This window comes from Taudactylus pleione, unplaced genomic scaffold (assembly GCF_031769625.1).
Source record: "Taudactylus pleione unplaced genomic scaffold, aTauple2 ptg000647l, whole genome shotgun sequence".
Taxonomy (NCBI): domain Eukaryota; kingdom Metazoa; phylum Chordata; class Amphibia; order Anura; family Myobatrachidae; genus Taudactylus; species Taudactylus pleione.
The window spans coordinates 989,558-1,015,170 of NW_028285049.1; the positions used below are offsets into that span (position 1 = coordinate 989,558).

A 25,613-nucleotide genomic window follows, 5' to 3' on the forward strand; every position below is an offset into this window, starting at 1 on the left:
CTACTTGGACAAGAGGACCTATCCAGGAATTGAGGGTGGGTATGTATTTGTGCAATAAAACTTTACTTTAACGCTATGTGTGTCTTGTCTTTATTTTAACATTACTTTTGCAGGTGAACTAGAGGTACCAGCGGACCCTTAATGTCCAGCATGCAGGGGAGTCTTACTGGGACCTGTAGTTCTACTGTAAAAGACAATGTTTTTCTATCTATTTTTACACTACACTTTACACCATGTTGGAGGGCATTTTGTCGACATTCTACATCATGTCAACATTTAATCAGTGTCAACATGATTAATGTGGACATTACGACTATGAGTAATATCAGGTCACAGAATAAGCTAGCCGGCCAACACTCCCAAACATGAGTAATATTGTGAGGATACACAATAAGATAGCCGCAAAGCTCTCAAACATGAGTAATATCTCGAGGACACAGAATAAACTAGCCACCAACACTCCCAAACATGACTAATATCACGAGGAGATAATAAAGCTAGCTGCAAAGTTCCCAAACATGACTAATATTGCGAGGACACAGAATAAGATAGCCGCAAATCTATCCAAAATTAGTAATATCACTAGGACACAGAATAAGATAGCCGCAAATCTATCCAAAATTAGTAATATCACGTGGACACAGAATAAGATAGCAGCAAATCTATCCAAAATTAGTAATATCATGAGGACACATAATAAACTAGCCACAAAGCTCCCAAACATGAGTATTATAGCGAGGACACAGAATAAGCTAGCTGCAAAGCTCCCAAACATGACTAATATTGCGAGGACACAGAATAAGCTAGCTGCAAAGCTCCCAAACATGACTAATATTGCGAGGACACAGAATAAGCTAGCTGCAAAGCTCCCAAACACTTATAAGTTAGTGATAATTATCTATGTACGCAGGGAATCACAGTTAGCATTGACCATATAACAAACAGCTCTTGTATGTTGTCATATTTTACATTGTAAACAAGCAAAATAATGCTTTTCAATAATAGATTGTATCAATGAAATTGCAATTTGCAACTGGGAAAATAACAAGCAAATCGCCATTACAAGACCTATGAAACTGATATCAGAAATCTATCACACAGCTGATTATAAGTGGAAAATCACATGGAAAGGGGACAATGTCACTGTCTTACTCCTTTAAAGAGAGGAATGATGATTATACAGATCACTGCACACTGCATGACTTTACACTCCCAGTTCCTATTTACAGGATGACAGGAGCAGGATGAACTTTGCAGAGCTGCACAAGTAATTACAATCCATCCATTTACCAGCTCCATTTCCTAGCAAGCAGAAGCTAAACAACTTCTCAGAGGGGTGCCGGGGATAGCCCCGGGCTACCAGCCCAGGCCTAGGGTGCCCTGTAGAGGGGGATCCCTTTATTGGGGGGGTCCCCACCTCCCCAGGGATCCCCAGCCTGGGCTGTCTAGTGGTCAGGCGTAATGTTTTGGGCAGGGGACCCGGTGAAAGGGTTCCCCTGGCTGTGGCATTCCCCACTCTGTCCCCTGTATTTCTAAAACCAGGACTGGCTCTGGTAAGTCCAGGACTGGTTGTGCTTTTAGGGGGGGGGGGAATCTCACTGATCTGTGCATGCATCTGTGTCTCATAGTACAGCCCATTATTTCATTTTTTATGAAATCTTAAAGATGGCCAGCAGGTGTTTGGGACATCAAACGATATATTGTTAACAATCTGACGATTTGGAAATAGTTAACGACGTATGATAAATCGTTTGATCGTTAGTAAATTGCACAATGTGTATGCAAGATATCCTTAGTCCAGGAGTTCCGGTGAGTTCAAGGGAAATCGTTAACGATATTTGATCGTTTGCAAATAGTTTAATGTGTACCCAGCTTTACATCATGAAACTGGAATGTTCACCTCTGATCAAGAGTATTAAACTTTATAAATCACTTCCTAAAATTCAAGAGAAATAATAAAAAAAAAACAACAACAATAATCAAAATCCCTCTTTGGATAGAAACCAACCCCCCCCCCCCCCCCCCCACACACACTTATTTAGATGTACTAACCAATAGCGTTTGGGAAAACATCTCTTAGCCAAGAGCAAGTAATAATGCGTATTTAGTAGGCTAACATTGAAGCGATACAGTACTTAGGCATTTTATACAATTAAAAAGACTATCCAGTGCATGATTAGACTAAACAAGTGGTTCCCAGACTGGGTGCCTGCGGAGCACTTGCAGAGGTGCACACAGGTTGGAGATCCAGAATTTTATTATATTGATGGTCAACACGATAAGCAAAACCCCTGCTGGTGGCTGCAAATCATAAAATATGTGGACAAACGTAAGTGTAACCCTGTACATCATCTCATACAGATGTGTCCACATACATCTATCCTCCATGTGCTACAAGCCGCGCCACACAACGCAGGAGCTCCACGTGCCTCGGGAAGCGTAGATCATCTTTCATGCGACTCTACCTTCAACTGCGTCTTATTCACATGATGCGAACAGCTAGCACAAGCACGTTCTGCTGTTTATAATGATATACAGCATGCCTATGTTCTCTGTACGTCTGCAGGTGTATCTGCATGTGAAATGCTACGATAAAGTGTCAGCCGCCGCTGTAACACTGTAACGTAGCGTTTCGCATACAGCTACACCCACAGACGTACAGAGAACATAGGCATGCTGTATATCATTGTAATCAGCAGAAGCTGCTTGTGCTAGCTGTTCGCATCACTGTGTGAATAAGATGCATTTAAAAATAAAAAGTTGCACAAAAAGAGGCTCAGCGCTACAGAGACATGCCACGGCACGGCACGATTAGAAGGGCTGTTTAACGCGCAAAAAGGCTAGATGTATGAGGACACATCTGTCACTGACCCTAAGGATGACCCGTAAGCAAAAATTTTTTAATTTCATAATTTTTTCTTAATTTCTGAATAAGAAAGTTTTGGCCTAGTTGTGCCGTGAAACAAAATGCTGCTACTCTAGGGCGCCGCGAATCAAGAAAGTTTGGGAACCACTGCTCTGAACGGTTTTCGTTTGTGCAAATAATGTGTTATGTTATATTCAGAGATGAAAAATGTATGCCTTTGGCAAAACCCCTAAAATATCCATGTCCTCTATGTCTTTTTCTGAGTTTTGAACGTCTTTTCTGTCTTAGTACACAATTATTACTATTTCAGTATATTACTGCATCTTCCAAGATAAACTGAGCACGACGCGCTGGCTTCTTACATTAACTGCCCCTTCACATACTTAACTACAAGCTTATCGTGCGCATCCCCACTATTCGCCCTATTCAATTCCAAACCACGCGAAAACGGCAAGCCGCGAAGTCAGAACAGGCGGAAAGTGCTGTCAGAATAAGGGAAATCAGCCTGAACCCCCCAAAAATATGCAACGTTGGGGATCAATGTAGATGTGCCCGAATAGCCCTAATAAAACTTTTTTGGGTACTTGAGTTGTTTTAATAGTTTCTAATTAGCGTCTTTACACAAGTGGTGAAGAATGGCATTAAGCAGTGTTTTTTGCCAAATATAAGTAGTCCTGTCAAATTTGGGGTACTTGAAAATAGTTTGTTTTTGAAGTTGTCCACTTTGTGCTCTTTCACCTCCAAAATGAAAGTGTTAAGGTTTTTCCCCGGGATTTTTTGACACTGTTATCCTCTGGGGGGCTGTCCCAAGAGTTAGGAGTGTTTTCTCCACCTTTGCACCCCAAAATTAAAATTTTGCACTTCTTTTCTCCACCTATTCTTAGGTGACCCTTTTTCGCCTATTACATTGCATTGACTTTCCGCGTAGGAAAAACCGGCTGGAATTGAATACGGAGATAAATTCCGACCACGCGAAAAGCCCTGATCCGCGATACTTTTCCGCAGAAAACGGCTTTTCGCTTTAAATTAATACGGCCCATAATTGCAACACCCACCAGCTGCCGACTCTCACAAGAACCTCCCTTCAATCGGGACAAAACTCTGGCCCTCTGTCCCATAATATTCCCATCTTCCACAATAATTGTCCATTTTTGCTCAAAGAATTAGATGCAGTGACGCCACTGCCCACCTGCCCTCTTCCTTGTGCGTGCCCTCCTGCACCTCTTCTATGCCAGCCTCTGAATTACTACAGCAGTCTACATCACTCAGCCTCTTATCTCTGAGATTGCACTGATGATTTAGAAGCTGATCACCTTTTTCTGCTCAGCTGCACCCACTGCACACAAGGACATCAGAATTACAGAGGGAGAGTTTCCTCATCCATTCATAGCATTACCTTCAGACAATGTTGTACATTACTGATAGCGATTCTGGTAGGGCAGGGATGGGGATCCTCAGATCCAGGGGCCGTATAAGGCCCGCAGGATCATTTGGTCTGGCCCTCTGAGCTTTTTTCTGGTAGCCTGATCTGGCTAGTAGGATGCCTAGAATGGACACCTGCAGCCAGAATCTATGCAGCAGTGCCGCCTGGAGTGTGCTTAGGACGCTTCAGACGGTCACACTGCTGCCCTTACAGCTCCCCGGAGCATCCACAGGATGCTCTGGGCATTGCTGTAATCACCAGCGTTTGTAGCCCCGCCCAGTGTGACGTCACATGGAGGGGGAGTGGCATGCACCAGGCCCACAAATAATTTTATATATATATCAAAATGGCCCTCAGCAGAAAAGGTTCCCCACCCCTGTGGTAGAGATAACAATTCCAGGTGTATGTATGCAAATTTTGCACATTAGACACGCTAAACTGTGGCCGATGCTACCGCATTTTACATGTATGAGAAAATCACATGTGGCATCGTAGAAAGCGGAATTTGGGGAAAAATTGAGTTATTTTTTTAAAACCACTTGGTACAATTAATAGCACAGGAAACAATAGGCATAAAGGGAACGGCACAAGTTTATTTCAAGAAAATTGTGTCCCAACAATGCTATTATTATTATTATTATCCTTTATTTATATGGCGCCACAAGGGTTCCGCAGCGCCTTACATAGTACATAAACATAGTACGTAAACATAGTACATAAACATAGTACGTAAACATAGTACATAAACATAGTACATAAACGGTTGAGCAGAACAAGAAAACAGTGTCATACAGTTTAAGACAATGCAATACAAGTACATGGTATATAAACACTGCTGCAACAGAAGCAGGATGGCAAAAGTCACGGGTTAGGTGCTTTTGAGTATAGAGCAGATAATATAAGTAAAGAAAGGATAAGCACAAGAGGAAAGATGGCCCTGCTCGTGAGAGCTTACATTCTAGAGGGGATGGGCAAACAGACAGGGGTGACACGGATGGGGTAGACAGTGAGCATGGGACAGAGGGTTAGGATGACAGATGGCTGGATTCCTATTTGCTACATTATTCTACCTGTTACTGCTGCAATGGCTGGCTCAAAAGCCGGCTAGAGATGTCCCAAGGACCATTTTACTCCAAAGATATTTGCACTTTGCTAATGATCAGACAGAACATGTCCATCCTAATCCGAAGAAACACAAACTATAGGTCATTTATTTGTACTTGATTCAATGTTTTGCCGAAACTCTGACCACAGAACGAGACCTCTCTATTGATGAAAGCCTGCTATACAAAAGCAGAATGGGGTGTTAGCAGAAAATACCTTCCAAAAGATCTTGGTTTGGAATTAAAATCTATATTTTTTTTCTAGTGTTCATTCTAGCACCCTGCACCTGTCACTATCGTGCAGTTCCTCTTTCCTACCTGGGGTGTCGCTCTGTTCTGGTGCTTCTGGCACACTCAGCTGATGCAACAAACTGCTGAGATACAGACCAGAGTGTGCTAGAAGCACCAGAGCAGAGTGTGACACCCCAGGGAGGAAAAGAGGAACTGCACGGGCTGTGACAGGTGCAGGGTGCTAGAATGAACACTTTTTTGTGAATACAAAATCACACTGTATGGTCCAGTATTACCAATTCTGGAAAGGGAAAAGTAATGGATGAAAAATACAGAGGACTGTAGAGGTCTTTGAAAATTGTCACGATGCTCAATAAGGGATATTTGGGTCTATGTACTAAGCCTTAGAGAGAGAAAATACCAACCAATTAGCTCCTCTACCTTTACAGGCTGTGTTTGAAAAATGACAGCTAGTAGCTGATTGGTTGGTACTTTATCTCCATCTACTTTCTCTCTCTCCCCAAGGATTAGTACATAGACCCCTTTGTCTCCCAACTGACAATATTTACACTTCATCCCAACTGACCGATTTCATAACTTATCAAACCGACATGTATGGGACCCTCAAGGAAAGATGTCTCCGACCCTCAAGGAAAGATGTCTCCGACCCTCAAGGAAAGATGTCTCCGACCCTCAAGGAAAGATGTCTCCGACCCTCAAGGAAAGATGTCTCCGACCCTCAAGGAAAGATGTCTCAGACCCTCAAGGAAAGATGTCTCAGACCCTCAAGGAAAGATGTCTCAGACCCTCAAGGAAAGATGTCTCAGACCCTCTGAAGAAAAAGAAGCGCCAAAAGGAAGAAATCATAGGATTTAAAAGAAGAGGAACAGTGCGTATTTACAGGACAAAGAGGACGCCTGCATTTAGTTATCAGTCCATAACACGGAGGTTGTCGAACACTTATTTCATACATAAAAAAACAAATGTGGCAAAAACCATCTATGATTTAGAAAGGAATCAGAGCAGTTGCTTAATGAAAATAGCCATACAGCAGAGCCCTTGGCGTCAAGGTCGGCAAGGAAACCGAACGAACCCCATATACAGCTAACCAAGAGGCACTTTCCAGAATTTGTTCCCCCAACAGGAAAAAGAGTGACAACCAGCAAGAAAATGGGAAGAGGGGCAACAAAAACAAAAAAGAACAACAACAGATACTTGTGATATATGTCAGATTTTGTTCCGTACAATGTTTCACAATATATAATGTATATCAATAAATAATACTGAACTTTTTTTTTTTTTTTTATAAAAAAATTCGTAAAATAAGATACAAATTTATGTTAGTTACCAAACTTATAAGTTAAAAAAAAAAAGGCAATTTCTAATGTCTGGCTGATATTTTTACAAACCTTTAAGTTAACATTTTGTTTTTATCCGTGTTCAGGTTTTTGGGAGGATGCAAATAAAAATACCAGGCAGCAAGCAAAATGAAATGTAGTCTGAACGTCGATATTTACAATGTCGACATTACGTCAAAAGTTATCATGTCAACATGGTTAAATTGTCAGCGTTGAACATGATTGGTACCTAAAGAAAGTCGACATGTTCACAATGTCAACATGTGAAATGCCGACATTCTGCACAGACCGGCAGCGTCGGCAAAGGGTCAGGCTACGGGAAGGGACAGTTAAGGTTAGGCTCTAGGTGAAAGGTTAGGGTTATTCAAACTTACTGCAAGAAGCATCGCAGGATCCACCGGAAGTCATCCTGACGTCACCGCCGGAACAGGTCAGTCACCACTACACAACCAGGAACATTTTGTCGACATTCTACATCATGTCATCAGTGTCTATATGATTAATGTCGACATTACGACCATGAGTAATATCAGGTCACAGAATAAGCTAGACGTCAACACTACCAAACATGAGTAATATCGCAAGGACACACAACAAGCTAGCCGCAAAGCTCCCAAACATGAGTAATATCGCGAGAACACAGGATAAGCTAGCCACCAACACTCCCAAACATGAATAATATCGCAAGGAAACACAATAAGCTAGCCACAAAGCTCCCAAACATGACTAATATCGCATGGAGACACAATAAGCTAGCCACAAAGCTCCCAAACATGACTAATATCGCATGGAGACACAATAAGCTAGCCACAAAGCTCCCAAACATGACTAATATCGCAAGGAGACACAATAAGCTAGCCACAAAGCTCCCAAACATGACTAATATCGCAAGGAGACACAATAAGCTAGCCACAAAGCTCCCAAACATGACTAATATCGCAAGGAGACACAATAAGCTAGCCACAAAGCTCCCAAACATGACTAATATCGCAAGGAGACACAATAAGCTAGCCACAAAGCTCCCAAACATGACTAATATCGCAAGGAGACACAATAAGCTAGCCGCAAAGCTCCCAAACATGAGTAATATCGCGAGAACACAGGATAAGCTAGCCACCAACACTCCCAAACATGAATAATATCGCAAGGAAACACAATAAGCTAGCCACAAAGCTCCCAAACATGACTAATATCGCATGGAGACACAATAAGCTAGCCACAAAGCTCCCAAACATGACTAATATCGCATGGAGACACAATAAGCTAGCCACAAAGCTCCCAAACATGACTAATATCGCAAGGAGACACAATAAGCTAGCCACAAAGCTCCCAAACATGACTAATATCGCAAGGAGACACAATAAGCTAGCCACAAAGCTCCCAAACATGACTAATATCGCAAGGAGACACAATAAGCTAGCCACAAAGCTCCCAAACATGACTAATATCGCAAGGAGACACAATAAGCTAGCCACAAAGCTCCCAAACATGACTAATATCGCAAGGAGACACAATAAGCTAGCCACAAAGCTCCCAAACATGACTAATATCGCGAGGAGACACAATAAGCTAGCCACAAAGCTCCCAAACATGACTAATATCGCGAGGAGACACAATAAGAGAGCCCAGTGGTTCCCAAACTGCGCGCCGTGGCATCCTGGGGTGCCTCAGAACACTTGAAGGGGTGCCTCAGGGTTGGTGGTCCAGCACCAAATCAAATTATTTATGGTCAATGTAATGTAAATATGTGGACAAACAGAAGCTTAAACCTGTCCACAATCACATTACTGAACCTAAGGATGACATGTAAGGACAATTTACTTCACTTTAATACATTTTTTCTGAATTGCTCAATAACAAACGTTTGGCTTAGGGGTGCCGTGACTGAAAACAATGCTGTTACTCCAGGGCGCCATGATTCAAAGAAGTTTGGGAACCTCTGAGCTAGCCGCAAAGCTCCCAAACATGAGTATTATCACGAGGACACAGAATAAGCTAGCCGCAAAGCTCCCACTTACATGTTACTTATAATTATCTATGTATGCGGGGAATCGCAGTTAACGTTGACCATATAATAAACAGCTCTTATATGTTGCAATATTTTACATTGTAAACGAGCAATATAATAATTTTAATAATAGATTGTATCAATGAAATTGCAATTTTCAACTGGGGAAAATATCAAGCAAATCGCCATTACAAGCCCTATGAAACCGATATCAGAAATCTATCACACAGCTGATTACAAGTGGAAAATCAAATGGAATGGGGACAATGTCACTGCCTTATTCCTTTAAAGAGAGGAATGATGATTATACAGATCACTGCACACTGCATGACTTTACACTCCCAGTTCCTATTTACAGGATGACAGGAGCAGGATGAACTTTGCAGAGCTGCACAAGTAATTACAATCCATCCATTTACCAGCTCCATTTCCTAGCAAGCAGAAGCTAAACAACTTCTCAGAGGACGAGTCCTGCTCTCACACCACCTTCCACTAACCAGCGCGCTGCAAGTAATGACAACCAGCTCAGCAGGGGGGCTGGGAAAGCAGAATATAGCAGATCTATCTCTCTAAAGAACAGGACTTATCACTCACCCAAGATTAATGCATATTAGGACACATTGCTACATTCCACTTTACATTTTGGATATAAAGAAAGGTAGATCATAATCTGACTGTAATCACTTACAAAAAAAAAAAACATTTGCTAGCCGAATTCTAAATAATTAGAATTGCAGTCTCCAAAATATAAAACAAATGATGATTAACTAGTAATCGGCTGTAAAGCTAGGTACACATTAGACGACTTGCATACGATGCGATGACTTCAAAGGTTTCCCCTGAATTCCCGGACAAACGATCTAGCGCATACGCACTGTGCAATCTAACAAATGACCAAACGATATATCGTGCATCGTTTGGTGGTTAGATCGTTAACCATATAATGTAACCATATCGCCTGGTCGTTAAGGTAGTGTTGTAGGTGAAATGAAGCGCCTCAGACCACTTTGGGCATACCTTCTATTTCTAATGAGAACTGGCACTGTGATTAGGTAGAGAGGCAGGGCGCTGTCACAGGCAAGTTATTCATCTTCTGCCGATTATCGTAAACTTTCCAGCAAGTCAACAGTGTATTATTGAAATCATTTACCAGGTGGTCAACCCATGCTATTCAGAGACACAGGCCCCAATGTAAACCATGAGCAAGGTCCATCCCACCTCCTCCAGTCCCTTAAATTCTCGTTATCAGAATGACTCTGCAGCGCCATCAGCTGGTGAGGAGCAAACCTGTCACTAGCAAAGCAAACCTGTAATAGTTGTTAAAGCCTCTCATGACTGAGCTGCCCAAAAACAATGAAACCAGTTTAAAAGGTTTAAGTAAATTGTATAATGTAGTATACAGAATACTCGCCTGGGTGCCCTCTAATAATAATAAGGCCAAAATATACAAATAGAAAACCAGCGCCACTCCACAATATAAGGAATACTCGCCTGGGTGCACTCTACAAAAAAATATATATATACACATGTAGAAAAACAGCGGCACTCGCAGGACTTATTTAAATGAGACTTACGATTCCAATGGGTCAATGTTCAACGTTTCAGTCAGGATGACTTATCAAGAACCTCCTTGATAAAAGTCGTCCTGACTGAAACGTTGACCCATTGGAGTCGTGAGTCTCATTTAAATAAGTCCTGCGAGTGTCGCTGTGTGTGTGTATAATATATATATATATATATAAATATATATATATATAATATGAGATATGGTAAGAACTTACCCTTGTTATCTCTATTTCTACGAAGTCCATAGGGTTCCACAGGATACCTTGGGGGTATAGGCGATGGCGGCAGACATCCAGGCACCACAGAGTTAAATTTTCAGCCTCCCAGGATGCACTGCGGTCCCTCTCCTATACCCCGCCCCCGAGCCTCAGGCCACTCAGTTTCGTAACAAGCCATAGGCCGGAGCAGGAGCAAAAAAGAGAGAGAAGACAGTCTGGAACACACAAGAATCACATTCTCACCAGAAGGAGACGGAGAAACCGGTGACCAGATCAAAGCCCATCTGCAGTACAGGTGCGACAGGGCGGGAGTCCTGTGGAACCCTATGGACTTCGTAGAAATAGAGATAACAAGGGTAAGTTCTTACCATATCTCATATTTTCTACTTCAGGGTCCATAGGGTATCCACAGGATACCTTGGGGATGTCCCAAAGCAGTATCCTTTAAGGGTGGGGAAGCTCCTGTGCTGTAAGGCGAATCCACCGCCGAAAGGAAGCATCCTGAGAGGCGAAGGTATCAAAAGCATAATACCTTACAAAAATATGGACAGATGACCACGTGGCTGCCAATCACCGCTGAGGCGCCACGTCGAGCTGCCCACGAAGGACCCACAGACCTAGTGGAAGAGCTTTAATAGAGGATGGAACAGGAAGACCTGTGAATCCATCCTGCCAAAGTTAGCGTAGTGGCAGGCCAACCCTTTTTATGGAAACCAGAAAGGACAAAACCGAGAGTCTGATTTCCTAAATGGACTGGTACGGTCAACTTAAATTCTTAGTGCCCGTACCACAGCCAAATAGGCCTCACCAGCAGACAGGACTGGGGAAGTAAAGGCAAGCACTGCCCTGTTCCTAGGAAAGATGAGAAAAAGGGAGGTCTACATGACAAAGCCTCCCATTCTGAGATCCTACTGGCCATATTAAGAGCCAGAAGGAATACAGTCTTAGCCGTAAGCCATTTGAAATCCACTGAGCCCAGTGGATCAAATGGCGGTCCTCCGAGAGCCCTAAGGACCACAGCTAAATCCCAAGGAGCCACAGGTGGAACAAAGGGATGCTGAATATAACGTACACCCTGCACAAAAGTGCGGACATCAGGAAGAGTAGCAATCCTACACTGAAACCATACTAACAGGACAGAAACCTGCACCTTCAGGTAAGCAAGGCGAAGACCGTTATCTAAGCCCACCTGTAGGAAAGCCAATCTCTGGATATCCGGAATACCCGAGGAGCCTAGCCTCTAGGGCGACACCTGAAAGAAAGTATACCATACCTAATGGTAAATTCTTGCAGATAAAAACTTCCGAGCTCTTAGCATGGACAGAGCCCCTGTTAACTATAGAGCTGGAAAAAGTCCTAGACCTTAAGAGGGCAGTCTCCACCGCCACACCGTCAAGGACAGACAACCCAGGTCTGGGTATCAGCCAGGATCCTGAGACAACAGGTCCGGGCGTAGAGGCAACAGCTTCGGAGTGTTAACTGAGAGGCTCCGAAGATCTGAGTAATAGTGCCATCTGGCCTACGCTGGAGCTATCAGCAGGAGCGTGCCTCCTTCTTGCTATTACTGGAGGAAGAAGGGATAATGGAGGGACGAGGTACACAACTTGGAAGGTCCACTGGACCTACCTACGTCTATCAGAAGAGTCTCATCTCTGAAAGGCTCCACTTGTTCACCAGAAGATTGAACACCTCCTGATAAAGAGGACATTTCCCTGAATGCACGTCTTGACGGCTGAGAAAGCCTGCTTTCCATCTGAGGATTCCTGAATGAACACTGCCGATGACGGCAGGGATATAGCCTTCCACCCAAGCCAGAATTCGGGACACCACTGTTAGTGTCGCCTGACTTCGGGAACCTCCTAGGTGGTTTACATAAGCCATCATGATGGCGTTGTCAGACTGTACCTGCACGGTATTTCCGTGGAGGACCTGTCCTGCATGCTGGAGAACCTTGAATACTGCTCAGAGTTCTCAGATGTTTATGGGAAGCGCAAAAACTACTGGTGTCCACCTGCCCTGGAACAAGTGTGGACCCGTCACTGCTTCCCAGCCACGGATACTGGCGTCCGTCGTCAGAAGGACCCTGTCCGCAATCCCAAAGGGGGTGCCCCTTGTTTAGGTGGGCTTTCTGCAGCCACCAGGCCAGAGAGAGACAAACCTCCGGGGAAAGCCTATTGACTTTATCCTATGGGGCAACCCATCCCATCCGGAGAGGATCAAGTTCTTTAGAGTGAGGCTGGGTACTCTCCACCATGTCGAACAGCGACATCCTGGAACCCAGGAACCACATTGCCAAGTGAATAGACACTCGGCGACTCTGCAGGCAACTGTGTACCTTTGCCTGTAATGCAGAGATCTTTTCCTCAATCACAAAGATCCTCAGATGTTGGGATATGGAGCATCCTCTGTGAAGAATCAGAGAGGACCATTTCCAGTTTATCAGTCAGCCCTAACGTAGCAACACAGATATTGTCCGTTGCATATGGCACTGAAGTATCTCTGGAGACCGTGGTAACAACAGGAGGTCACTCGGATAGGGTAACAAGCGGACCCCCTGCATCCGCAGGTGGGCTGCCATAACTACCATGACCCTGGTAAACCGTGAGGCGCGGAGGCCAGACCAAGGGGCAATGCCAGAAACTGGAAATGCTTATCGACCACTGCAAACCTGAGGAAAACACTGGTGTGCGAAGAAAAGAGGGATATTCAGGTAGTCACCCTGAATATATCCAACGATACCACAAAATCCCCAGGCTCCATTGAATGATGGAATAATGCTTATCGACCACTGCAAACCTGAGGAAAACACTGGTGTGCGAAGAAAAGAGGGATATTCAGGTAGTCACCCTGAATATATCCAACGATACCACAAAATCCCCAGGCTCCATTGAATGATGGAATGCAGGGTCCCCCTCCCGAACCGAGGAACCCTTAAGAATTTGTTGAAGGATTCGAGGTTGAGAATGTCCTGGTAAGACCCATTGGGTGTCTGTACCCGAAAGAGGATGGAGTAATACCTCGTTCCCCTTTGGGGCAACGGAATAGGTACTATAACTCCTGCCTGGAGCATAGAGTGTAACACCCTCAAAAATTACAGGGCCTTGTCCTGAATTGACAGAAGACCTGTAACGAAAAACCGTCTGGGAGGCTTTTACCGGGAGGAGAGGACATACCTTCAAGAAAATACTTCTCTTACCCCAGTGTCCGTGGTGGTCAGACACCAGCACTGGGCGAACTGGAGAAGCCGGCCTCCAACTCTGGGGGCTCCCGAGAGGAGGCCCGTCCCGTGAGGCTGAAGGCTTATAGTCCAACTTGGGAGTAGGACGTCTTGTACTCCAAGCCTGTACTTATGGCTGAGCAGATTTCCTGGCTACTGACTGTCTTGGAAAGCTGTATTTTAGACTTACCCTGGCCTCACAGGGCCGAAAAGACAAAGCCCCAGACCCTGATGGGACTGTATCCGATGGCAGACACGCAGACGTAGCTGCTGCCTGCAGGGCCACAATTGCGTCCAGACGAGGGCCAAACAGGACTTGTCCCGTAAAAGGCAAAGCATTCCAAATGGAATCTGCGTCCGCTTTCCAAGAGCGCAACCACAGGGAGCGGCAAGCCGCTACTGCTGCCGAGGAGATTCTGGAAAGGAGTAGGCTATATGTAAGACCGTCTCATTATGAACGTGGCAAAGTCTCTAAGAATTTGCCACTATCCACCTGCTCTGCTGGAGAGTCAGTGTGCAGAGATCCAGTTACCTACTCAGTGTTCCATGGCTCTGGCCCCCCAGCACACGGCCATAGCCGGCCTGGAAGCCCCTCCAGCAAGGGAATATTGGATTTTAGATATATTTGCACCTTGCAATCTGGAACCTCCTTCAAAGAGGACCTGGAGGGCATGGGCAACGTAGCACTCCTCACTAGGCGTGTAACATGAGAATCTACCCGTAAAGGTAACTCCCATTCAGAAATGTAATTATCCGCTTACCCGGATTTTCCACGCCACCTCTAAATGATCCACCTGACCAGATAGAGGAATTACAGTGGCAACACCCTTATCCTTAAAGAAGGCATATTTGGATCTAGCCATGGGGGATATGTAATAACCAAAGCCGCACGGACTGCCCGTAGAAGGCCAGGTATATAGACTTTAGACCCAGACTACGCCTCCTTTGCACTAAGGGGCTCGTGTCTGAAAAAGTCAATAATGTCACCGTCATCAGACGTCAGCCGAAATGGTGACTCCCCCTGTAAAACGTCCATCAGGTGCTATACCATTTGAACAATAAATTCACCCACACAGGCTCCTGCAAGACCTGGGGGGGCGAAAAACAGGATACACTGGGGTACCATCAACTGTCCAGGGACCCCTGCATGTGATGAGACCACCACAGGCTGCGATAACCCCTATGGGGAAACGCAGGGGGCGTTGCCCACAAAAGCTGTACGCATCTTAGCCAGCCGAGGGCGGTCCCCTTTTTTGTGCAGGCACAGTGACAGAAATGGGGCGTGATATATAATACAACATGCCCTCCATAAACCCTCAGCGTCTACATATCCCTCCACTAACTGCACATGATATCAGTACATTATAGCTGGAAGAGGATATCCTCGTTCACTTTCCAACATGAGGAGTGTGAACGGAGCGTATGTGACTTCCCACACAGAAAAACCACGTTTACTGTGAGGTAATAAATACCCTGCGACACCGCACCGCAAGGGCTGTAGCAGAAGAACAGGGATAGGAAAAGACTGGACAGTCAGAAATGAAAGTACAGGCAAACAGCGCTAGCATTTAAGTCACATACAATGCACAGATAACATCCTGCATTACAAGCACTGCGATCAACTACACAGACCAGAGCCTGGTAGGAAACAGTGCTGCATACACTGACCTTAATTGAAGGAGAGGTATGCGGGGGACCCGGACCGCAATGGCATCTGTATCAGCTTCCAGCAGCGTTTGCCATCCCCAGCACATGTAGTGAGAAAATGGCCACCGAGGAGCAGAGAGAAGGCAGGGCCCGGGGGAGGAGCGCTGACACAGCCCGCTCAGACCGCTGTGGAATGGCACTGTGCAGCGGGGGAGACGCCGGCTGTGAGACAGGGAAGGCTTTCTCCCCTGGCGTGCTATTAACCCCTGGGACGCCGCGCTGTACCGCACATGCTGCGGCCCGCTGTCCCTGGTGGTCTAGTGGAAGGCGCAGGATCAGTACCTGGCCCCACGCGCAGCCGGTCCCCAGGGAGCCCCCTGCCTGGGGACCAAACAGGACTGTGTTACCGGCGGGTGCCCACCGCGGGACCCCGCCGCTTACCTTGTTCCCCGTGCATCCGGCCACAGTCCAGGTAGCCGGGGATCACCGCTAGCTGTGACCCCAGCTACCTACCAGCATCCCCGGATCGGTACCGGCGTTCTGGTACCGGCGGGGTGTAGGAGTGACAGCATGGACGTCAATACTGACTGTCCTATGCTGGAGCACTCTAGTTGTGCAGCCACAGCTGCGAAGAAATATTCAGGGGCCTTAAAAAGACCCCCCTCTGTACGGTGCGACTGGTCCGGCCAGGCACCTACGAAAACTGAGTGGCCTGAGGCTCGGGGGCGGGGTATAGGAGAGGGACCCCAGTGCATCCTGGGAGGCTGAAAATTTAACTCTGTGGTGCCTGGATGTCTGCCGCCATCGCCTATACCCCCAAGGTATCCTGTGGATACCCTATGGACCCTGAAGTAGAAATATATACACACACATCATAGGCACAGGATAATGTTGCACTAAATATTCCAGTAACCTGAGCATTATGTCAGAGCTGAAGGCACCCTCTGTTCCACTATAGAACATTGACATGGGTTCAGAGTAACGGGTTAATTCTCTAAATGCCAATTTATAAACTGCTTCTAATAGTCTTACAGGTATTTTGTTAGTAGAATTCTATGTTAAGACACGAAGCGCTACTAGGAAAGCAAAGTGATATATAACAGAGCTTAATTCTGTCACATCCACTCTGAAAGGTTGCAGGAGTTACATTAGTCATAGTAAATAAGCCTTTTATTTGCTTTGGTTCTAAGTGGTAACAGTCTTGTAAATAAAGCCATTTATTACTATGTAAGAGCATGCACTCCAGGAAACTGCTATGATACGGGAAAGCTGGTCACTGCTGAAGTCATACAGGGACTGGAATAACTCTAGAATACGGTCATAAATATCCGAAGGAACAAAACTCAGTCCCTGCAGGTCACAAGAGTGTTACTGAGGAACTAATCCCCAGCTCATCGTATTCACTGTTTTCATGGTTGATGTGGTTACACAGTTCATGGAGAAGCCACTCCTGTCCAGAGTATCATCATCAGATTTCCCCATCTGATTAAGGACTGTACCCCCCATTGAGGACCAGTCCCCCAGCTGTAACCATAATAGAATTCAAGCTGACTCACAACTGAAGAGAGTCAATGGCTGAGCAGGAACATACACATTACTTTTGTAATGTACTTAGGAGCCGATTCTGAGACACATGCAGAAGCGGCGTCCGTGTGTGCCTCTTTCTCCGGTTGTACACGTATGACTTTACACGGGCCAAGTGACCGGCTCACTTCTAATCACACAAACTGATCTTGGCGTGGTCTACAAGGCTGATGGCGATATCTCTGGACCAGCGTTGAAATACACAAGTGATTAGAAATGTATCGTTACTGGCCATTATACCTGTATTGGGGACACGCACTGCAATGTTACAATATCCACTTTTTGCTATGAATTTCAGAACACAGTGTATTGCACTCATTAACTATTTTCAAAATGCCTCTTAAAAGGTGCCCATACACGGGACAATTTTTAACACGATATGGCCAGTTTCTACAGACCAATCGTGTGAAAATAGGTGTATTTTGTGTGTTCTGCGACCCCGATGCGCATCCCCGCCGTCGTCTAGTTGGATCGCAGATCGGATGGTTTTGCAGAGAGAGCTACGATCTTTTGAGTACAACCTGATTCACTTCTATGCATCTTATCCTATGATCGGAGCGATCAACATACACCATCCCACCACATCGTATGAAGAATTTCAAGGGCTATCGTACAACACATCTTACCAACTTTGAATCGCACCGTGAATGGGGGCCTTTACACAGCTTTTCTGTTTGTGATGCCATTTTATTGGGTTACGTCCACAGCAAAATGGACCTTTTTACATCTTGTGTATGTTTGTTCTGTAAAAGGTATACTAAGAATGTTCAGCTAATATCTTTTTTCTAATCAATGAAACCAGAATCCTCGCTAAGGACAAACGCTAACTCACACCTGTGATAAAAAGAAAGTCGCTTGGTATTTATGAGCATGGAATTACCATTTAGGGATCAATCCAATAAATGCCAAGGGTGCAATTTGCTGTTGCACCAGCGTTAAAACGCCAGCAACGGACCGGCATCTTGAACCCTTCGCGGCCGAGTCCGAATTCTCTGAATTTTGCTTGGAGCACTACGGGGCTGCGAGCACTTAAGCAAATTCAAGCTGCCGTAAAGTGGGGCCATTGCCGTGATGACTCGTACCCGCGAGATCATCGTGGTTAATTGGATTGACCCCTTAGATGGTATGTGGTCACTGTGCTTTAACGACGCAAAAAATTGTGCATGGATTATCCAAATAGACTTCAAAAGGCACTTTAGAATAGCAGGTACAGAGAAATAAGTATCAGCATTTCGATCTAAAGATATCTGATTTATTGAAACACAATAATATTTGTGCAACACGCAATAATGAAACCACACATGTACTGTATATGTACAGGAGGTGGAAAAAAAAGGCCACGCAGCATTTCTACTGAAGTTACTTTCCTTGCACTGTTTGCCAATTACAATTTATGAATAGCCAATAACAGATTGCACGCTCAGTTGCCTAGCTGCAGACTGACACAGATATATGTAGCAGCTTGGTACATACTTTTCCCACCATCTTCCATTCATCTCCTCCGTTTAGAACCACTGGATAGGTAGATTGTGCACGGTGAGGTTTTGCTCCCAGTGAAACAAATAACTGTATACACATTGCCCCTTATGTTAGTTTGACATGAGTGATTTATTTAGAGTAACTTATCACAGGCCTGCAAAATATACATTACAGGCGCCATCATGTCTGGACAACGCTTCACTCAAAAATTGATTTATAAATTGAAGCAAAATTCTGCAATTTCAGAGCTATGTTATTGAAGTCGGTTAACGATGAACAACTACACAATATTATCAATAATGTTCATTCTAGCACCCAGCACCTGTAACAACCCGTGCAGTTCCTCTTTCCTGTCTGGTTCTTCTAGTACACTCTGGTTTGTATCTCAGTTTGGTGCATCAGCTGAGTGTGCTAGAAGCACCAGAACAGAGCGCGACACCCCAGGCAGAAAAGAGGAACTGCATGGGGTGTTCCAGGTGCAGGAATAGATGCTAGAATGAACACTATAGCAGTATCCCATTCCAAAGGTGAAAATAACATGTCAGTAAAGCATAGGTTTTCTTTAAAGTAAATCTACGCTTTAGTTGTCCTTGGAGCACACCAAGATAAAACAAAGATTTAACTACTTGACGTTACATCAGTGCTCCGGTCTTGCAATCCGGTCTCCTATCAAGAGGAGTATTGTTCCAACAAACAGCAAGGTTGTCAATGCTCCTCCCCTGAGGAACTTCCCATTCATATAATAGAAATAACCAGGCAGTAACAGGAGAGAGCTGTAGAACCATCTAGATCTCGGGTAGACCGACTGGCTGGACACAGCCATAATGAAGGGCAAGTAGGATTTTGTATTCTTATATGAGTTCCTTAAGATATGAATTGTGGATCTGTTATATTACATTAAACACAAGTGTAACATAGACACATCAGAAAAGCTGAATAGTTGTAATGTGGAGCTAAAAAATTATTATTAGAACAAAGTACAACAGCTTACTGCTTGGCTTGGAGGTTTTGATGACAAATACAAATCAAACAGACATTAGAGATACAAAGAGGGAAATAGCCTGAACTGCACGACTGTTCCATATTATTTATACTATATACAAATATGCCCTCTAAATGTAGATAATACAAAAAAATAAATAAATAAATATATATATATATATATATATATATATATATATATATATATATACATACATACACACACACACGCACATATATATATATTAATGCTCTGTATACCCTGTACTGTCCTACTGTAGCCATATGTATGACGCTGCTTACCACTTGTGGCACCTTCTACATAAGCTGTAATAATAATATCGATTTTCTGGTTAAAATCAAACTTTACACGAATAACATGCAAATGTAGAAAGCGCGGTTTAATGGTTCTACAGTGGAACAGGACTTTATGTTAAAAAGAAAACAAAATATCTGATATTGATGACACTCGTGGTCTGTCCATACATTGTATTATGTTTTATTTCTAAAGGTGGCTACACATGGTACGATATTTTAAACGATGTTGCTGTTTTCGAACCGATTGGAACGACAAATCATTTAAAATCTGCCGTGTGGAGGCACGATAACGATGCCGATGAGCATTCCCGCTGGTGATTGGTCAGGGTCTGTGATCTTTTGAACCTGCAGAAAGATCACGACCTGCCTTTCACAATTTGACACACATCGTTCCATGTGTACGCACGACAAACTATTTCATGGACGATGAACGATTTGTCGTCACTTTTCCTGGCCACTCCCCATTTCGTGCCAGCCGACGGGGAGACAGAAGATGCATCGTGAGGTTGTTTGCTGCCAAATGATATATCATAAATTTGCAGTCGTTAACGACCCATCTAAATCATTTGTACAATCGTCCCATGTGTTTGCACAATATCGTTTGTCCGGGAGTGTTCAGGAGTTCATTGCCAAGTATCATTTCCTACATCGTTCCGTGTGTAGGGGGGCCTTAAGGTGCACAAAAGTTCTAGAGGCAATCACCAGATAGGATTAAATGGGTATATACAGGGAGTATAGACAGATACAGACAATAAATAAATTGACATAGATACATAGTCACTCATGCACATCGCTAGTAACTAGGGCTGCCACCTCATCCCTTCAATAAGGGACACATATGAATTACAGATATTCTGTTGCTGGCTGACTTCAAGGGGGGTATTCAATTAGGTGGCGACAAGTCGAAATAGGCGATAATTTATCGCCGATGACGTCATTTTCGCCTATTTCAATTATCCCCGTATTCAATTACAAAGACTTTTCGCAGGTTCGAAAAGTCTTTGACAAAAAAATGGGGATAACTTTTCACCATGTTTTACACGGCAAAAAAAAAAAAGCAGAATTTGGGTTTAGGGGTGCAGGCTTAAAAAAAAAAAAATAGCCTGAACCCCTGGGAATGTCATTTAAAAGTAAACTGTCAAAAAAAATAAAAAATAAGGACCCCCCAAAAAAAGGAACTAAAAATTTGGGGTGAAAAAAAAAAAAGCGGAAACAGTGTTAAAATTAGGGAAATAGGTTCAGGGGTGTTCTGCAAATATGCGGCAGGTAGTTTCTAGAATAGGCTATTAGCGGCAGGTGCATTTTTGCAGAATTTTTTAAAAAATTACTTTAGGGACTTAAAAATATGCTAGTACCCATTTTCATGTACCCCAAATTTGATGGGACCACTTAAAAAAAAAAAACGAAAAAAATAACCTAAGTGCTCTTCTGCATCACTTCTTCAATGTCGGGAAGAAACACCTGCCGCGGCTATTTAAAAACCGACTTGCTTCTGCAGACAAAAACGGGGGTACCCATAGTGATCCCCCATGTCTGGACATCTTTAGGGGGGGTCCTACAATTATTTCCCGAAAATTCCCGGTTTTTTTTTCGTAGATCCCAATTCGCTGGGTCACGTTTTCGCTGATTTTAAATTGAATACGGGGATAAAGCGGGCACGCACCCGATACTTTATTCCCAGGAAAAGCTCCGATGTGGAGCGAAAAGTCCAGCACGGACTTTTCGCTCCCAAATTGAATACGGGCCCAAGTCTCCAATTCCCCTGGTTTAAATCAGCCTCAGAACCTGTGTAACTGAATTCCCTCCCAGTGTGGCTTTCTTAATCAAACCTATTTTGTTTTTCTTACTGTATGGAATTATCAATTATTTAACTTTTTTTCAAAGAAAAGTAAAAAACAATATAAATACAATATTAGTATTGATCCAAATGTATTTTATGTGGACCTGCTTTGACCAAACGACCCATTTTTTTTTTCCTGACATCAAATAAGGATTTATCTAGTTTACGGTGCCTCACACCTCCTTTCTTTGGAAACTGCTATATTGTTTGCTGAATCTTTCTCCCCCATGTTTAATTTTCTCTCATTATTTGGGAAAAAAATGCAATAGAAAGGGGAGGGTTCTAGATTAATAGTTGGAAATATTAAGACATTTTACACAGGAAATTAAGAACATCGCTGAGCTAATTAAACTCGCTGCATTATCTTACCTCTGCTGAGATCTATAGGGACGTTCTCCTCGCCGCTGTCATTCCGACCTAAAAAAACAGAGAACACTAAGTTACATCGTCGCCAGTAAATGTGAATGTGTGATAGCATTCATGCACAACTTATTCATAACAAAACACACACACAACACAGGAATCTTAAATTGTGTATTCTCTTCATACATAATAAATAAAAAAAACCTGATATCAAACAGAAGGCAACTCATTGTGGTTTAGAGAGATAATTATTGTACATAATTTCTGGTGCTACTCAGTTTCCAAATGTATCATACAATTGGTGGGTGTTCGTTTCAACCTCCCGAAAACAAAAAATACCCCAGTTGACAGAGGTGCTTAGAAAAGCATACGGTGTCCCTAAGAGGTGGCCAAATGATGAGACCAATGGCTGCACAGAGGACCCTGAAATTAGCTTTGTAGGCAAACGTGAAACCATAATAGTACAATGCTTCTAAAGCTCGGTCATCAAAGCATACTTATGCTGGGTACACACTAGGAGACATGTCGTTCTATCAATGGCATATCGCATAGTGCATCTGTTTGTGTGTATAGAAGATACATCTGTGAATAACATGGGAGTATAGTTAGCAGACCGCCGGTCTAAATCCAGTCGGCTGAATCCCAACAAGGGACTTTAAAAAGGTGTCAAAATACCGACGCCCGAACACAGAAGGCCGGCTGCCAGATCGTGGTAAGTCCGGGGCGTCCTTAGTGTTAGTCGCGGGGGAGGGGGGTTAGGTTTAGGTTACATAGCGGGGTTAGCGTTGTTTTGTTTTATTTATTGGGTTAGGAACCCCTGGGCGGGGGGGGGGGGGTGTAGGTTAGGTTTAGGCACGAAGGGGGAAGACTTAGGTTTAGGCACTTACAGGGAGGGTTAGGGTGCGGGGTGGAGAGGATTACGGTTAGGCTACAAGAAGGGAGGGTCAGGGTAATTATACTTACCCGACCACTGTTGGGATACCAACCATGGGTTAGCCCCTGTTGGTATTGTGACAGGAGGCATCCCATCAGCCTGCATTACATACCCATTCCAATGATGTACCCAGCCTAACAGTCCAGGTTATATATATCAATGCTTGAACACAGGTGATTTAATTAATGCCTCAGTTATTTTGGAATAACAATCTGTGCTCAGCCTGTATTGCTAAGGGTGCCGTGAGGACTGTACTTGAGTCAAACATGACTCTATGGAGATTGTTTTATTGGGCTCTCTCTTTAATGGGTGGCCGACGGAGCAAAGCAAACGATTCTCCAATTGGGTGACGACATCTCTGCACACAACAACCTAAGGTTGCGAGCAAAAATTAGCAAAAATTCAGTGTTCTCAGCACTCAAACAGCAGTTTGGGAGCCCTAAACAGAACTTTAGGCGGGTGCTTGTGGGTGTGACGAGAGCGATAATTAATTGGCGCCCCAAACAATTGCTTAGTCGGGTGTCCATTAATTATCGCTGCCCTAAAATAAGTAAATCGCCCCTCAAATTCTGACACAAAGTTTCCATTTATAACTTGCAAATATTCTGCCATGTCGAAATGCCGACAACGGGGAGGCGACTCAATTGTTTTTGGGAGCCCTTGCCTTTTCGTGCAGGTCATACCCAAATAGGACGTATTTGGGCGAGTAAACCGGTTAAAGCCATCTATAGTCCCGGTTAGCACACTGTTCGGGCGCCCAAACCAGGACTTTTTGCACAACTCTTCTGCCCACCTCAGGAGGGTGCGAGCAAAAATCTGTCCACCTGCGGCACTTGCGCCTGACGCGCCCATTTGTCATAGCTGCTGGTGAAAACAATTGAATCGCCCCCATGGAGTCTCCCCATTATGAAAGTGTGACAAAAAGCAGAACCCAGGCAACGTCCAAGACAATGAGCATATATTTCATAAAATTAATAAAGATCAAAAAGGTATTGCACTAACACGGCAAATATGGGGATGCAGGCAGGAAGCCGACGGTCGAAATGCCGACCACCGGCTTTCTGACTGTCAAATCTCAGCAAAGGTACTAATGACAGGCGTCAAAATCCCGAGGTTTAGGCACTTACAGGGGGGATTAAGGTTAGGCACTAGGGGGTAGGTTAGGGTTAGGCACCCCTAAAGGAGGGTTAGGTTAGTTAATACTTACCTTTACAGCTGTCGGGAACTTCACTGGTGACGGTCTTCCGGCGTCGGTATTTGAACCGCTGAACATAGGTCCGGCGGTATTTCATACCGATCCCCAAATATGTTTAATTTTAAAGAGGCTTCCAATAAACATGCCCATGATGGCGATATGAGCAAAGTCCTGTAACTACTTTTTCCAATCCTGTCATACATGGGACCTGCAATATGATTATCTGATGTTCATAAGCCCTAAATTGTACATTGTGCTAAGTTTACAACAGTCCGTATGACAGCTGCATGTAAAGAGCACAAACCAGCAATGCAGTGCAATACAACAGGATTATCTCAGCTACCTGTACACGCTGACAGGCATCGCCCTGATCCAGCGCTTTTCCATAATCGCTAATCAGTTATATTAAAAGTCTTGCATAGTGCCCAAGATTCCCGATGTGTGAATGTAATCGAAAGGACAACAACAAAAAAAGAAATGAAAGGAGCCCTTCAGAGGATGAGTAACAATGGTGCGTTACTGCAGGCGTCCAACATGAGTCATCTCTGGATGCAAAAACAAAGAAAAATTTAATTCAAAACCAAATTGCCTTGTGGGAACCGTTGGTGAATAAGTCTCTTACAAGAACTGCTAGTAGCATACTATAACAACAAGAATAAGGGAAATGGACACGTACTACTCATTTGGGACTTTTTGTGTAATCTTCAATATATTTTTTTTATCAGCTGGTTGTATCATTTTCTTTGTAGAACAAAAGTACATGTAGTGGACAAGGTATGGCCTTACACGTATACAGAAACTCCCTGGAACAAGAGGGTAAAATAATCCGGTAATGAGATAAAACTGCACAAGTAACTGTAAGTAACAGCGTTCACCAAGCTGAGATCACTGGACTGGAGGCGATGTGTCAGCAGCCAAAAGCTAAACCTTAGACTGCGGTCACAGAGTGACAGATATAACTATTGTATAAGCACAGTGATCACTAGGAGGGTATCTGGATTAAATATCAACAGTGTCTAGAATAGATAAGACACTCAACTGGTCGACACCAGATGGCTGACAGGCAATAGGTCGACAGGTACAAAAGGTCAACACGTTTTTTCCACATATTTAGGGTTAGGTTTAGGCACTTGCCGGAGAGTTGGGGTTAGGCACTAGGGAGGGGAGGGGTTAGGTTTAGGCACTAGGGGGAGGGTTAAGGCTAGCGTGACATACGGTAGACCATTTTTGTGTCGACCTACTGTATGTCTACCATCTGTTGTCGATCTATTGTGTGTCGATC

General features: G+C 44.0%; 1 protein-coding gene across 3 annotated transcripts in view; it reads right to left on the minus strand.

Moving 5' to 3' along the window:
- Positions 1 to 25,613, minus strand: part of RICTOR (RPTOR independent companion of MTOR complex 2) — a 153,517-nt gene that overhangs the window by 119,672 nt on the left and 8,232 nt on the right. For 2 of the 3 annotated variants that reach the window (XM_088455256.1, XM_088455255.1), the window contains exon 2: positions 22,209 to 22,256. In XM_088455256.1, the coding sequence (XP_088311382.1) occupies positions 22,209 to 22,256 (48 nt within the window). Of the gene's footprint in view, positions 1 to 6,209; positions 6,456 to 22,208; positions 22,257 to 25,613 lie in introns of those variants that run through there. The other variant, XM_088455257.1, reaches the window with a different exon arrangement.